This window comes from Nannobrachium achirus (genome assembly GCF_963921795.1).
Source record: "Nannobrachium achirus genome assembly, chromosome: 13".
Lineage (NCBI taxonomy): Eukaryota > Metazoa > Chordata > Actinopteri > Myctophiformes > Myctophidae > Nannobrachium > Nannobrachium achirus.
Window position 1 is genome coordinate 55,625,215 of NC_137833.1, and position 16,500 is coordinate 55,641,714.

General features: G+C 46.7%; 1 protein-coding gene across 1 annotated transcript in view; it reads left to right on the forward strand.

The window, feature by feature from the left end:
• Nucleotides 1-15,297, forward strand: part of stox1 (storkhead box 1) — a gene marked incomplete at its 3' end in the record, with an annotated part of 63,785 nt that extends 48,488 nt beyond the window's left edge. Inside the window, 7 exon segments of the mRNA XM_080740480.1 lie at nt 7,752-7,904; nt 8,254-8,330; nt 8,332-8,436; nt 8,438-8,728; nt 9,586-10,340; nt 10,342-11,841; nt 15,141-15,297. Coding sequence (XP_080596606.1) covers nt 7,752-7,904; nt 8,254-8,330; nt 8,332-8,436; nt 8,438-8,728; nt 9,586-10,340; nt 10,342-11,841; nt 15,141-15,297 — 3,038 coding nt within the window.
• Between the last annotated feature and the right edge of the window lie 1,203 nt (nt 15,298-16,500).

Sequence of the window (16,500 nt, forward strand, 5' to 3'; positions counted from 1 at the left end):
CTTAATATTATATCGGAATCGAGTAATAAATTATATTACATAATATATTATATCGTCTTTGTCGGGTGGAAACCTTGTATGTCCAAGACCGTTCGTTTTGTATTTATCATTCATTTTAAAAATGAACTAAACTAGTGAAAACCGCAGATCTACAAGCACACAACGCCTCGCACCGTGAGGCGTTGTGTGCTTGTAGATCGCTGTTTTCACTACTTTTGTGCGACAGCCTTGTGTGATGAAGCAGGGGCTTTGCTTGATGAAAAAAACGTACAAACTTGAAACTTGGAGATACAAGGTTTCTGCCCGACTGTGACGATATAACACTTTTGTTAACAAAGGCTTATCTGTAGACAAACATTCCGTATATACAATATACATACTATCTCCATAATCTTCACCAATAAGGAAACATGACTTCACAGGAAGAACAATGTGGGTGTGGCTAGAGTGTCGCTGAACAATATACATTACGGGCCGTAATGTATATTGCATAACTTGCATATCGGTTGATACGGAGTACCGATCCGATGTCATTGTGTAATTAAAGACAATCTAGGTTACAGTGGTTCTCAAAGTGGGGTTCCAGGTACCCTCAGGGGTTCCTTGAAGGGGTTCCAAATGGACCCCCGCAAGTCTGTAACTCACAGAGTTATGGGGGTCCTTGAAATGAAAAGGTTAGAGAACCACTCATCTAGGAATACATTAAAATCCATTCATTAAAAGTGCAGCTCCAATTTAGTCAAAATAATAATGTAAACGGTACAGTGAGAATATAAAACAGTAGTGCAACATAATACTGTAAATCGGGGGTCTTCAACGTTTTCAGGCCAAGGACCCCTTAGTTGAGAGAGAGATGAAGCAGGGACCCCCACACAACCTGTTCATAGATTCCATATAGATTCCATATATTTTCAACGCCTCGCAGCGCGAGGCGTAGTGAGCCTGTAGATCTGCTACGTTTGGCTAAAGTTCTCAGAATATGGACGCTAGGGTTCCAAGTGGTTAATATAAAAAAAAGAAAAAAAGGTTTCTATCACACAACGATGTGGCGGACCCCATTGTAGTAACTCTGAGGACGCCCTGGGAGTCCCGGACCCCCTGTTGAAGACCCCTGCTGTGAATGAAATCTCTTCGCGTATGAATTACATGGTATCGAAAATGGCATAGGCTGGCATACTCGCCAGTACATTTTGGGCAGTATTACACAGAACTCATTTCGGCAAAAATGTGCAACGCATCTTTCTAGTTTGAGACTGAGGTCGCACGATCCCAGGCTGCAGCTCGCTGCTCTGGCTGACTGTAAGCACGCACAGCTGATTAGAGCGTGGTTTTGTCCCCTGAATGTGTACACACGCACGCACACGCACGCGCACACGCACAGTGATGTTTGTAAACTAGAACCCCATCTATTGTTCATATTCACAATAGACCTACACGGCATGTACAGTGTACATATTTCATAACACAGTCCATATACACAATGTGGAGACTGAGAGATAGCATTGTAGAGAGAGAGAGAAGAGGGAGATTGTAAGATTTTATTGAAGGGATGGCCCCTTGAGGTGCAGCATCTCATTTTCAAGAGGGACCCATAAAGACATGACATACAAAAGAACTTGAACAACAGACATATGTACATACAAGACAGGAATACAGATACATTCTTACACAGGTAGCTTGCGAGGGAGATTGCATTGGAGATGGAGGGAGAGAGAGAGTAGACTTGTCACATTTTATTGTCAGGATATAGTAATCTGGAATCTGAAGATGTAATCTGGTATGATTTCTTGTAACCTCACCTACCAGGCTTTCTGGGGGAAAGCCTGGTGTTTGTTCACAACGTGCCGTTTGGTTTCCGCCTAAAGCGCCAAAACCACTAGAAGAAGCGGCGTCGCTTTGATTTGGTTCCCTCCGTTTGTTTCTCCAATCCCTATTAAAATGCTTGAGTAGTTTATAGTGTAGTCTTTCCAGTCGCTACGAGTTGGACTAAAATATGCATACACCAAACAATTTTTTTTTTTCAAAAGCAAAACTACTCCGCATCAAGGAGTTTATTAGGTAGGCCCTAAAAGTATGTTCTTGAGCGCAGGGGAATTATTTTGGGTTAAAAACTAGACTAGACCCAGACTAGATTTCTTGTACTTGTACTCAGTTCTACTGTGTGTGTATATCGTCACTGTCGGGCAGAAACCTCGTATCTCCCAAGTTTCAAATTTGTACTTTTGTTCACCAAGTAAAGCCCTGCTTCATCATACAAGGCTGTTGCACAAACATTTTGGGCAGTATTACACAGAAGTTTGGTTCATTTTTAACATGATAAATACAAAACGAACGGTATTGGACATACAAGGTTTCCACCCGACAACGATGATATAATCTGAGGGTGTGTTTGTGTGTGCGCGTGGTGTACTGAGGCAGCTATCTGATTAGTGGTTTATTTTCCCTGCCTTGGCCTTAAGTGGTTCAAGTGTTAGGGTTGTAAATGTTTACTTTCCGCGGAGGAGTGTGAGCTTGTCGGTGTTCTTACTGAATGCCCTGGGGTGCATGGGAGAAACATGCACGCACACACACACACACACACGCACACACGCACGCACACACACACACACGCACACACAGCGCCACACACACTCACACAGCGCTGAATTCACACATTTAATACATGACCCATTGTTGAAATTTGAAAATGTAATGGTTCATAGGTTTAAAAAGAAAAAAAAAATCGTACTCAGCCAAACTTTGCACACACACTCCTTGGATCCGCCCCTGATTTCTCACATGGCCCTCTTCTAGCGCCACCATCAGGACGATTTTTGCAAAACACATTTTTGGACACTGCTCCTACAGATTTTGGCCTAAAATCACGCAAAGCGGTACACAGTGTCTCTAAAGTCATGTCATCAACATGGATCTGTCCCATTTCCCATATACCCCCCTGATTGGCTACGACTGCCCTCTAAAGTTTGTGTATGCGAAGTGAACAAATAATTTAGTACAGATGGCAGTACTTTAGGTTGTTATATTCAGGTTAGCACTAAGGACCCCCAAACTACTGTTTATTTAGCCCTGGATGAGATATGAGATATATATGAGAATATGTTGTGCCATACAGGATTGGTTTTATATCATTTCCAAATGTGGGTAAACCGATTTTATATTAACAAATGTAGCTGGGGATCGAAAATGCACTTTGGCAGGCCTTGATGGCATTATAATGGCTGATTTTACACTTGGTTTCATGACGAAAATAGCTGATCTACAAGGCAATCTCACAACGCGTCACAGGCAGTGCGGCACGTTGCGAGCTTGTAGATCTGCCATTTTCAGAGAGCCACACCCGAGCGCAACCAAACATAAAATGGCATGTCTTTTAGTTCTACTGCATCTCTTCTCCACTAGTCCCTCCCTAACATTTTAGTCTAGTTTGTATTTGTTGACGAAATTGTCAATATATTTAATCTTAGTTTTTAGTCATCATAGCTTAGTTTTTAATGGAGGTGGTTCACCGTCCGTCCGTTGTGAGGCTGGAGCTGATTAACCACAAACTCATTTTCCAATCCTCTGTGAGTAGAGATCACGTTCATTCATGCCCTTCCTCTCTGCAGCTGTTAGGTCTGTTACACTTGACCCATCCTCACTCTCTCTCTCTCCCAGCTCTGCTGCTAATCATTCACCAGCATGGCTAAATGGCTTTGTTTGTTTTGGTGCTTCACGTTGGACCAGAAGGGAGGGATCACCGTTTTTGATTTTGTTTGGTAACTGTCCTGCTTTCTCATGAAAGACTGGAGCAAATATAGCGAATCTACACGCTCACAACGCGTCACTCACAATACACAACGTGTTGTGAGTTTGTAGATCGGCTCTTTCATTTTCCTGAAACGTAACAGTTTTTTGGATATACTAGGACAATGTTTTGCTACCCGGTGCCTTGATCGTAGGTCTAAAAAAGTCTTAGACAAAGGTAACCAAAGCCCCTTTTCCTCTGACATGGCCCAACACCACACCACTCCACACCACCCACTTGTGCCAGGTTATCCACTTCAAGGACCTGGGTAGAATGGTGTGAAAGTGGTACTAAACGTGGTACTAAAAAGTATCCAATCCAGAGTAGGTCTGAGCTAGGCCAAACCGGCGCAAACACTTCATAATGACTGATTACTCACTGACTTTTCATTTAGACCACCAGGATATAGTTGTGATAGATTCTATTGTTATAATCACTGTTATAATCTATAGTGTATTATAATTATCATAGTAATATATTAATGTTATAGTGTATTATAATCACCGTTATAATCCATTATAATGTATTATAATTAGGATAGTTGTAATACAAATTTATATTGTATTATAATCACAGTTAAAAGGGTCAATTTGTTTCTTACCGATAGGGATACTTTTGTGTAATGGAAAATGTAGATATTTTTATGTGGTGTAGTGTCGTGTAGTGCATGGGTCTTCAACAGGGGGTCCAGGACCCCTAGGGGGTCCTCAGAGTTACTACAGGGGGTCCTCCAAATCTTTGCGAGATAGAAACTTTTTTTCTCCTTTTTTATATTAACCATTTGAACCCTAGTGTCCGTATTCTGAGCCAAAAACAGCAGATCTACAAGCTCACAACAGCGTTGTAAGCTTATCGATCGGCTATTTTCGGAAAAGAGCTTTGGTGTAGAGGGGAAAAGGAGCAGACTAAGTACAGAGTGAAAGGTCAACTTCATCAAGTATTGACGGTTCAAGTGGTTAAATATCTAAAAACACAAATTGACATGAATCCAAAATACACAATGATTGTGCTGTCAAACGATGAAACTATATGGAATCTATGAAAAGGTTGTGGGGGTCCCTGCTTCATCTCTCTCTCAACTAAGGGGTCCTTGGCCTGAAAACGTTGAAGACCCCTGGTGTAGTGTGGTCCCTTTCATTCCAGCACCACTACATTTTCCTAACGTAGTATGAAATGTGTTCCAACAGTCTCTTGCTGTCTGTCCAGATGTGTGTCGAAGGTTGACTGAAGCAGACTTCAGACAAACCTGGAGGGAGGCTTGACTTGTGAATGTTCGGTCACACAAGCGAGGCAAGCGAATAATTGAGGTCTAATTGTTTCAAAGTCCACAGTCAGTCGTGACATGCGGTCCGGTTCCCGGCCGGGTGTGGGACAGTTTTATGGCACTGCTACTATCTCTCTGCCTCCTCCCTCTCTCTCTCTCTGCTCACTGTGTATACTTCTAGTTCTCACTTGATGTGGTGGAACAGCCCACTAAAGGTAGGCCCATAAAAATAACAAAAAAGAAAGGAAAACTGTTTGCCCGAGGGAGGGAAATCACTGTAGTGTGTGTTCTTTTTTTTTCGGCGACTGGATTCATGTGCAGTTACTTTTGTCTTGGGGCAGGGGCGTCACACTAAATTCTGGGTCCTGGGTACAAGGATTCACTGCGGGCCCCCCATGAATGTTAACGATTGAAAAATAGCAGATCTACAAGCTCGCAGCGCGGCACTCGATCGTGAAAATGTGCGCAAGAAAAGATTCTATGTCAGTGCGGTGCTCAAACTTTTTCATGTCAAGGACCCCCAAGATGATATGTATTTGGACACAGATCCCCATCTCAAAATATTTAGTTCCAGGGACCCCCCCCCCCCCCCCCCCCCCCCAGAAGCAAAGTTTGAGTTACAAATGTTCGCTTAAAAAATACACATATTCAAAGATTTGTACACATTTTCACGACTTTTCAAAAATAGCAGATCTACAAGCTCGCAGCGTGGCACCGAGTGCCGCGCTGCGAGCTTGTATATCTGCTATTTTTCAATAGCTCAAGTTACTAGGGCCCCTCCACCTTGGGCCCTAGTACTGTAACTCAGTCCCACTTTCCCCCCCTCCTTGTGACGCCTCTGCTTGGGGTCCCGCATGAGAAGATGAAACGCCTCTAAAATGTCTGTGTTGTGCTTTGAAATTTGCTCGTTTTTAATGATTTCAAAGCCCTGGAGGTGCTTCTCTCTGATGGGAGTCCTGAAGTTTGTTTGCATATCATCGGAATTCCATCATCTCTCTCTCTCTCTCTCCCCTCCCCCTGAAACACTGTTGTTCTAAGCCTTTTGGAATAACATGTTGGTGCCTCCAGAATCCGAGGGCACCTCTTTGGCTCGAGCAGAACCGTATGATATATAGAGAAGATATCTGATCTCACCCCAGCTAGGCAGACCCTGTGGTCACTTCTGTGGGGAGCGATGGAATTCCGTGGTCTGCCCTTGGCAGAAATGGAATTTCAATTGCAGTCAAGCACGGTTCACATACGCTTGCATAAATGGACCACCATGATCCATGGCTTAAGAAGGTGTATATATAGGTAGGAGCGGAATATAAACCTCAAGTCATTATGCATGTTTGCTCTGGACAGATAAGAATAGTGGGCTGTTGGCCCAGGTAGGTTTGGCGTGCATTGCATTATTACAGCAGGCCCACCTGTCTCTCCTAGGAGTTTTGCGGCTACATACTGTATGGCAGGTTTGGACTATGGTGAAATGGGTGACGTCATTTGTAGAAATGCTGCCCCTACCGCTCTTTTACACAGGGTTCCCACGGTCATGAAATTCCTGGAAATATTTTGAAATTATACAAATATTTTTCCAGTACTGGAAAAGTTTTGGAATTGATCAAGGGTCCTGGACGGTCCTGGAAAAGATAGCTATGCATTGTTTTTGGTTATTGATTTTGTTAACTCATTTACTGCCTCCATAAATCGACTTTTCTTACCTTTTGATGTGGGCACGTTCCGGTTCGTGTCCATCGTGCACGATCCACATGCACGCCATGGTCCGTTCGCAGCATGCACACTTTATCTTTGCTACACTGCCTGTCTTTGGGCATTGCACAGAGGAGTAAGCGACTCGTTGTTGCGCTGAATTATTGTTATATAGTCCTGGAAAGTGGGTTAAATACTCTGGAAAAGTTTTGGAAATTCATTGGTAAAAATGTGTGGGAACCCTGTTTACAACTAGACACAGTTTGTCAAGCACTTGGATTTATTACTGGTGAAAGCTACAAACCCATCATCATTGTATCCTCTATGCCAGGGGTCTTCAACGTTTTCAGGCCAAGGACCCCTTAGCTGAGCGAGAGATGAAGCAGGGACCCCCACAACCTTTTTCATAGATTCCACATCGTTTCATTGTTTGACAGCACAATCGTCTGTGTATTTTGGATTCATGTCAATTTGGGTTCTCGGATATTTAACCACTTGAACTGTCAATACTTCTCCCCCCTACACCAAACCTATTTGCCGAAAATAGCCGATCTACAAGCTCACAATGCCTTGCAGCGCGAGGCGTTGTGAGCTTTTAACTTACTAGTTTTCTGTTTGGGTTTCATCTTATTTTGTACTCTGTGTGTGTGTGTGTGTGTGTGTGTGTGTGCGTGTGTGCGTGTGTGCGTGTGTGCGTGTGTGCGTGCGTGCGTGCGTGCTCGTTTTTATTACAAATTGGAGAAATAGACATTGTGGGGACAAAAAGTTGGTCCCCACAAGGGTTAGGTTTAGGGGTTAGGTTTAGGGATAGAGGTTAGGGTAAGGCCACAGAAAATGAATGGAAGTCTATGTAATGTCCAAGGTAGACGCGCAAGCCTGCGCGTGTGCGTGTCGTGCGTGTTTAACTCGCACGTGTGTATGCACATGTGTGTATGAGGACAGACCTCAATGCTCTTTTGGAGAATAGGTAAAGGTTCAATCACTCAATCGTTGCCATGTGTCTCTGTGTTCCAGGTGACCTGTCCCCGGTGCAGATGTCCCCCGTCCCCCAGTCACAGTTCATCCCCCTGGCGGAGGTCCTCTGCTCCGTCATCTCAGACATGAACTCCTCCCACGTCACCGTCACGCAGGAGGCCCTCATCAACCACATGAGCAAAGCCCACCCAGGTAAACACTGAAACGATGCCTCGCAACGCAAGGCTTTCTGAGCATGTAGATTGGCTATGTTCACAATTTTTGCCTCTAATATTTGACAGTTTGACCAATGTTTAATTTGTCATTTTAGAGGTATTACAAAGTCCTTAAATTGTCACTTTAGAATATACCCTCTATACACTTAAACTTTGTTAGTTTGTTTACTGTTGAAGTCAATCATCTGGGGACCCCCCAAAATAATAACTCACAAGTTGAGAACCACTGTTTTACAGGAAGAAGTTGAAATGTGTACGTGTTTTCTATCCTCTCATGTGTCCTCCCCCCCCCCCCCCCCCCCCCCCCCCCCCCCCCCCCGTCTCAGGGATGACCATCCCCACGCAGGACATCCTCTACAACGCGCTGGGCGCTCTGATCAAGGAGAGGAAGATCTACCACACCGGGCGAGGGCTACTTCATCGTCACGCCGCAGACCTACTTCATCACCAACAGCGTGGTCCGCGAGAAGACCTGGTGGACGTCGGCCTCGGGAGACGAGCCCCCCCTCGCCGCCCCCCATCACCTACCTGCTGAGCAACGAGGCCTGCGTGGAGAGCAGCCACGCCCAGGCGCCCCCGGTGGCCCACTGCAAGTCCTGCAGCTGCTTCTCGACGTCGGCCAACGTGGCCGCAGTGGCCGCGGCGGCGGCCGTCTCGCCGTCCTCCGTCCCGGACCAGCACTCCGTCTCGGTGTCCCTGAGCGAGTGCACGGGCAAGAGCTTGAAGTGGCCCAGCAGGCCCTCGGACCACCACAAGCCCGCCGTGCAGCACCAGTCCACGTCCACGGCGGCAGACTACCAGGTAGGGCTGGGCGATATGTTAGGGCTGTCACGATTATGACATTTTACGATTAATTGTCACTCAAATAATTGCGATTAACGATTTAATTGTGTTTTTGTCGTTGACAATTAAATTTCTGTTTGGCTTTAAGCTTTGAAGTTGCACATGGTAGATATGACACATAACCTAAATATACAAAGAAATTACTGACACATTATGACAACTTAAAAAAGAACATTGATAGTGGAAATAGCAGATCTACAAGCTCACAACGCGTCTTTTACTTTAAAAAATATATATATGAACATTTTTCAACATGGACTCGATTATGAAGATTATGAATAATAAACGCGATTATGTCAAATATTTGCGATTAGACGATTATGTAATAATTGTGACAGCCCTAGCGATATGGTGATAAATAACGTTGAGACGATACAATGTCTCCACGATATTCCTTTTCAGAGATATCGTATGTATCGTGATACAATGAGGGAGCCTTATAAAAAAATCCTGTTGAGTTGTTAGTACAGAGATTCATTGCAAAATGTATTTAAACCTACATTTTGGTCTAAATCGGTAGTTCTCAAACTTTAAAATGTCAAGATCTCCCCTTAACTCTGACAGTATACAAATGAAACCAAATGGACCCGCAAGGGTCCGTTTGGTTTCATTTGTATACTGTCATTTGGTTTCATTTGTATACTGTCATTTGTATACTGTCAGAGTTACATACTTCTAAAGGTTCAATTTAGTCCTTGGACGCCACTTTGAGGACCACTGGTCTGTTACTCTTTTTTCTTTTAGTTTGTGTTACCTTGTAGGTGGTTGTACTGTTAAGTAACTTGAAAATTAACCATAACACTCCCTACTACCAGGCCAGCGAGGTGAGCAAGACCACGGCCACGACCACGGCCGCCAGCCGCAAGGACAAAGACGCCAAGGAGAAGCCGCCGGGGAGGAAGTTTGGCCTGAGCCTGTTCTGGAGGAACGGCGCGAAGAAGGAGAAGCCGAAGAAGGAGTACGCCTCGTTCTCGGGCCAGTTCCCGCCGGAGGAGTGGCCGGTGCGGGACGAGGACGACCTGAACAACCTGCCCCGCGACCTGGAGCACGCCATCATCAAGCGCATCAACCCCGAGCTCACCGTGGACAACCTGACGCGCCACACGGTCCTCATGAAGAAGCTGGAGGAGCGGGGGGACAGGGCCGCAGAGCGGGTGGACCGCGTGCTGGAGAGGGGGGGCCTGGAGCGCGGGGACAGGGGAGTGGACAAGGGGATGTCCACCGAGATCCTCTCCAAGCCCAGGCACCACCAGTCGTCCAGGGCGGGCGGCGGAGGCGCGGGAAGGAAGTCGGCCCACAAGGCCTCCCGCAGCAAGAGGAAGGCCCACTCCTCCCGGGAGAAGCAGCGAGACAGGGAAAAGGAGCGGGAGCGAGGGAAGAGCAAGGGCCCCGCGTGCGGGAACGACTACCCAGAGGACGAGGACCTGATCCCCTCTCGCCTCAGACCAGAGGCGCCCCTCGACGAGCCGGAGCACCTCGACGACTCCGGGACCGCGGACGGCAAGTGTCTCTACAAGAAACGCATCGACAACCCTTTCCACACGCTGCCGGTCAAAGAGCCGGCGCAGGTCCCCGTCGCCACCGCCCCCTGCCAACCGAGAACAGCGGAGACGGGAAGGGAAGGACGCCAAGGCGTCGGGGGCTGCGGGGAAGAAGGACCGAGCGGGGCATCGCTCCAAGTCGTGGGACCCGCATCGGGCCAAAGCCGCGGTCGTCGAAGCGGAGCGCGCGGTGAAATCGCGCACGTCGGAGGACAGATACGACTGCCCTCGCGAGAGGGCGGACTTGGCGTCCGCTCAGCTCCACCGGGCCGAGCTCAGCAGGGAGCGGCTGTCGGACTACGGCTCGGCGTACCCCCAGAGCAGCACCCTGAGGATCGACGACAAGGTCCGGCACCAGAGGGAGGCCAATAGCTGGGAGGCAGAGTGCCAACACAGGCCCTTACCGGAGCCCGACTACAGGGCCGCCACGGACCAAAGGCTTCACGCGGGTCAGGCCTCGGAGGACGACCTCCCCGACACGCGGCCGTACGACGAAAGCCTCCACAGGCGTGCCGGCGACGACCCGGTGACGAGCTACCCGTACGATCCGGCCTCGGCCTGGCCTAAGCTGTCTCTGCAGCGGAAGCACACTCTCAGACACGCGGACACGCAGGGGGGCGACGTCCACAGGCCCGACCTGCTCTCCTCGCACCAGCAGGCCTGCGGCGCCGCAGCCGGCCAGGAACACCAAGGAACGGGAGTGGGCATCGGCGTCAGAGACCTGGAGGAGCCCGCAACCGACGTCGTCGCGGCGATGACCGACACCGACGGCTTCTTAGAGGACGACCACAGGCTCTACCAGAAAGCGGAGGACGAGGACGAAGAGGACGAGGACGCCTGCAGCTCCTTGTACCTGAACGAGGAGGACGTGGTGGACTCCACGGCGACCTACCGGGCCCGCGTGGAGCGCTACCACGAGCAGCAGTTCTTGGCCTACCGCGACCGTGGCTCTGACGCGCAACATCAAGAGCCCCACCGCGGCGTCTATCACAACGGTCCTCCTCACTCGTCCTCCTCGCTCCTCCTGACCCACGCGGACGGCGTCGTCGCCCACAAGGAGGCTTCTCTCAGCTCCGGCAGGCTCGGCGAGATCGCCCATCACCATCCGAGGAACAACAACAGGTCCTCCCCGGGGAGCCAGCAGCGCGAGCCCAGCCCCCGGCGCGGAGCGCCGACCCGGGGCGAGAGGCGAGACGCCAGCCCCGCCTCCTCCTCGGCGGCGGCCCAGAGCCTGGAGGCCGGCGAGGAGGCAGCGGACAGCAGCATCTTCGACTACGCGCCGACGAGCGAAGTGGAGTCGGACGCCGAGACCCTGCAGAAGTCCTTCGACGAGGGAGACGGCCCGGAGGCTGCTCACTGGAGGTGCGGCGCCACGCAGGAGGCCAAGGACGGAGGGTTCGAGAGTCACGGGGAGAGAGGAGTCCCTCAGAGCCATGGAGCCGGGCTGGGCCTCCCCACTGGAGCCAGAGGGGAGGGGGAGATGGGAGAGAGCCAGAGCATCACAGGAGACAGTGGGATAGACTCCCCTCGGTGAGTCTCTCTCTCACTATGCTTGCTGTTAGTTGTTCATATTTGCTGAAGTAGTTGATCTGTGCTTCACCATAGCAGTGGTTCTCAACATACAGTTTAAGTGTATAGACGGTATAAGCACATTTCTAAAGTGTCCTTTTAAAGAGGTGGTGCCATGATTTCCCCCCCCCTATAAAACATGATTATCAGGTGTTATGATTATACTAGGAGGAAGATTTTTTCCAAAAAAGTATACAGAACGAGTTAGAATTGGGTTTTTATGTGGACACACCCCCAGTTCATTAAGTATGCATGGATGGCATGGTGGGTGGTGACCCAGCTGATATAGCCACACCCCACAGTGTTGGGTGAATGGTAAATAGGGGAGGAGTTGATTCTGTGATGTCATCTTATCTGTGTTTTTTAACTGACACTTTTCACCACAAGGTGGCAGCCTCCAAGAGAAAACAAACAAATACTAAGAGAATACATCATTTCTAAAAAAAAAAACACATAAGGGGGTCTAATGAAGTACTTTCAACCTCCTAGACACATGAAAAACAGAAAAAGTACAAAACTATGGCACCACCTCTTTAAGGATCTTTAATTACCTCTAAAATGACAAATTAAACATTGGTCAAATTGTCAAATATTAGAGGCAGAAATTGTGAAAATAGTCGTCTACAACTTCCATATTCTTTGAGCTAGAAATGTACTTCAAACATGAGCTTTACGCAGTTATTATTGCTTGTGCCTTTCTCTTTACACATTTTCATACTTTTTGAGTTTTTTTGGAAGAAAGAAAAACAGTGGATTCCTCTGGGAAATGAATTCTGTCTTGCCATTTATGTACGTAACTGCTTGGGCTTGAGCTGTCCAAGGAATTTTCTACCGTACATAATATACTTTGTGCACGTTTCTGCAGGAACTGCTTTCCTAGTTACTTTGACTATGAACTTAGAGCCTACCATTTGATATATTAAGTCATTTCTCTGGGCCCCCCCCCCCCTGCTGTGTGTGTTTGATTATTCGGCCTAGACACTTCTTTTGGGCTTGTTTCTCTCACAAAACCTGGCAGCCCGAGGTGGGACTCATCAGCCAGAGTCAGTCACACACACACGCACGCACGCACACACACACACACACACACACACACACACACACACACACACACACACACACACACACACACACACACACACACACACACACACAGAGGGCCTCTGGAGAAGTTTTGGACTGAGGTTAGTTAACCTCTGGGTTACATGAGGCTGATTGAACCCACTCCAGAAAAACTGTTTTTCTCTCTTAATGTAAATGGCAATAAAGCTGAACAAACACCTCGAGGCCAATTACAACATGCCGTGTTTTGACAGAAGGGAATGATTATGATAATTAGTGTAATTACTCTGCAGCCACTTATATTCTCATATTAATAATGGAAGGGAAAGGAACGGTTTTGGCGTTGCCGTGTATTCATTTATATTTCCTCACTTTTTATGGCATTAATATTATTAAATTCATCTTGAACAAAAAAAAGAAACTCTAAAACAACATGCACCCGCCTCCCCCAAACAAAGAAAGACAGAAAATAACAAAAAATTGAGAGAAAACCAAACCGAACATAACCAAGAAATGAGCACAAATGAGTTCAAACAGATCCCAAAGCCAAACGTACCATCTAACAAGGGCCTGCAACAGCGGTCCACATGCAACCAATCCACATGCATGCATGCACGTGCACCAAAGTTAATTTAATTCAGAAGTGAGTACAAATGGAACCACACTGACCCGTAAAGCAAGGGGTCTTCAACGTTTTCAGGCCAAGGACCCCTTAGCTGAGAGAGAGATGAAGCAGGGACCCCCGCAACCTTTTCATAGATTCCATATAGTTTCACAGCACAATCGTCAGTGTATTTTGGATTCATGTCAATGTGTGTTTTCAGATATTTAACCACTTGAACCGTCAACACTTAATAAACTCGACCTTTCCCTCTGTACTTAATCTGCTCTTTTCCCCCTCTACACCAAAGCTCTTTGCCGAAAATAGCCGATCTACAAGCTCACAACGCCTCGCAGCGCGAGGCGTTGTGAGCTTGTAGATCTGCTATTTTTGGCTAAAGTTCTCAGAATATGGACGCTAGGGCTCAAGTTGTTAATATAAGAAAGGATTGGAAGATTTGGAGGACCCCTGCCGTAAAGTCTGATTTATACTTCGTCGCATGATGGCGTCGCCGGGCCGTAAAATAACCATATCTACCGATGCAACGCGTTGTGAGCTTCACTAGTTACACACGTGTGTCACTTAGGGATTAAAATAAAAGTCTGGGTTTCCGAGGCTACTTAGGGATGGGTCGATTTCATGTCACGATTATTGTGACCAAAGAAATTTGCGATTTACGATATTATCGCGATTATCCAAATATCCCCGACATACATTATCCTGGGGCGGAACATTTGCCAAAAAATAGCAGATCTACAAGAGTTGTGAGTTTGTAGATTTTTTTGGTAAGGAGATTTGGTAGAGAGTGAAAAAAAGATCAAGTATTTGTATTTCTATATAGTTTATTTCCAGGTCAGTTGTACCAATTATGGAGGGTTTAAATGGTACAGCTCGACAAATAAAATGTGGATTGATCCCAGTCCTTTACAGAGGATAATTTCACGATAACATTTAAATCTTCACAATGCGATTAGTGTTTTTTTTTTATCACGATAAGCGATAATCGTTCGATTATCGTTCCATCCCTAGTGTCACTAGGGCAGGGGTCTTCAACGTTTTCAGGCCAAGGACCCCTTATTTGAGAGAGATGAAGCAGGGACCCCCACAACCTTTTCATAGATAGTTTCATCGTTTGACAGCACAATCATCAGTTTATTTTGGATTCATGTCAATTTGTGTTTTCAGATATTTAACCACTTGAGCCGTCAATACCTAATGAACTCGACCTTTTACTCTGTACTTAGTCTGCTCCTTTTCCACTCTAGTCTACATCAAAGCTCTTTGCTGAAAATAGCTGATCTACAAGCTCGAGCTTGTAGATCTGCTATTTTTGGCTAAAGTTCTCCGAATATGGACGCTAGGGTTCAAGTGGTTATTATAAAAAAAAGGAAGAAAGGAGTTTCTATCACTCAAAGATTTGGAGGACCCCCTGTAATAACTCCGAGGACCCCCTAGGGGTCCCGGACCCTCTGTGGAAGACCCACGCACTAGGGATTTCTACTGTGCATCAAATTTTCCAACAATTCACAACAATGAAACGCAATCGAGTTGAACCTTTTTTTTTGTGTTGCCTTTGTGTGTTTCCTTGCTCTTGTAGAACCCGCGTCAGCCTGGCCTCGTCCAACAACACGGTGATCCTGGAGGGCCTGAAGAGACGGGGCTTCCTCCAGAACCTGGAGAAGCTGCATTCCAAGGGCACCGCCATCCGACCACAGAGCTCTCTGCTACAGCTCACCCCTGTCATGAACGTATAGCAGGGGGGGGAGAGGGAGCCCCCCCTGTCATGAACGTATAGCGGACGGGGGAGGGAGCCCCCCCTGACCCACTGGAGTGAAGCTCCCCCTCTGCCCAAACTCTGTGGCTTCTCCAGTGAGCGAGGAGCCAGAAAAAACACCAAGTGGCAGAACCTCTATTCCAGTGTTTCTCAAACTTTCACATTTAAAGGACAACTTTGTTTTTTTACAACAAGGGTTCATATTTTAGATAGTAATTGGAGAAAAGAAGAGTGCTTTCTGTTGTTTTAGTGATTTGAGTATTTTGATTTCAGTGGTTGGGGGCATGCGTACAAGTGGCTAAATATGTCTTTTTAGACACAATAAGACGTCAATTTCTTTATTACTATTTACACCAGCCCCCATAAGTAACATCTGCCCATGAAAGATTGCGTTGCATCTTGGGAATGAGCTTATTATGTCTAAAGAGACACATTTAGCCCCCAACTTGGGGGCATGCGTACAAATCGAATAGTTAAAATCACTAAAATGATAGAAGTAAATACAAACATTTTAACACTCATCTTTTCTTTTCTCTAATGACTATCTAAAATATGAACCCTTATTGTAAAAAAAACAAAATTGTCCTTTAACTCTGACAGTGTACAAATGGAACCAAATGAACACTCTAACTCTGTCAGAGTTACAGACTTGTACGGGTCAATTTAGACCCCTCCTAAAGGAACCCACAGAGTCCCCTGGAATCCGCCTTTTGAGAACCACTGCTCCGTTCAATCTCTGTGTTCCGTCTGACTTCGTGGAACGCGTCCAGAGCCCGTGCGTGTGCGTGTGATTTGGAGGGGCGAGAGTTGAACTCGGGGTGCTTATATCTTCAGATCTATTGCAATGGTAGTCTGTGTATAGTTGTATAATTTCCTTCTTTTTTTTTTGTAAATAACACTTTTTTAACTGGAATATCCTCTGTTGTATTCTTTGATGGACCCACGGTGTCAAACGCATAGTCGTTCCCTAACTGTGTACATCCACTGTGACGGTGATGTTTTTTCCCCCCTGTTTAGTTTTTTCCCTTCCTCTCCCCTCCTCTCTAAATTCCAATACGGCTTCGACGGCCACGGTAACAAGATTCTGTCCAGCGTTTGTCCCATCTTTTCAGGTAGTGATATACTCCAAATAAATCTTGTCTACATCAACAAATGTGTCTTTGCTGTCGTATGTTTATGCCGA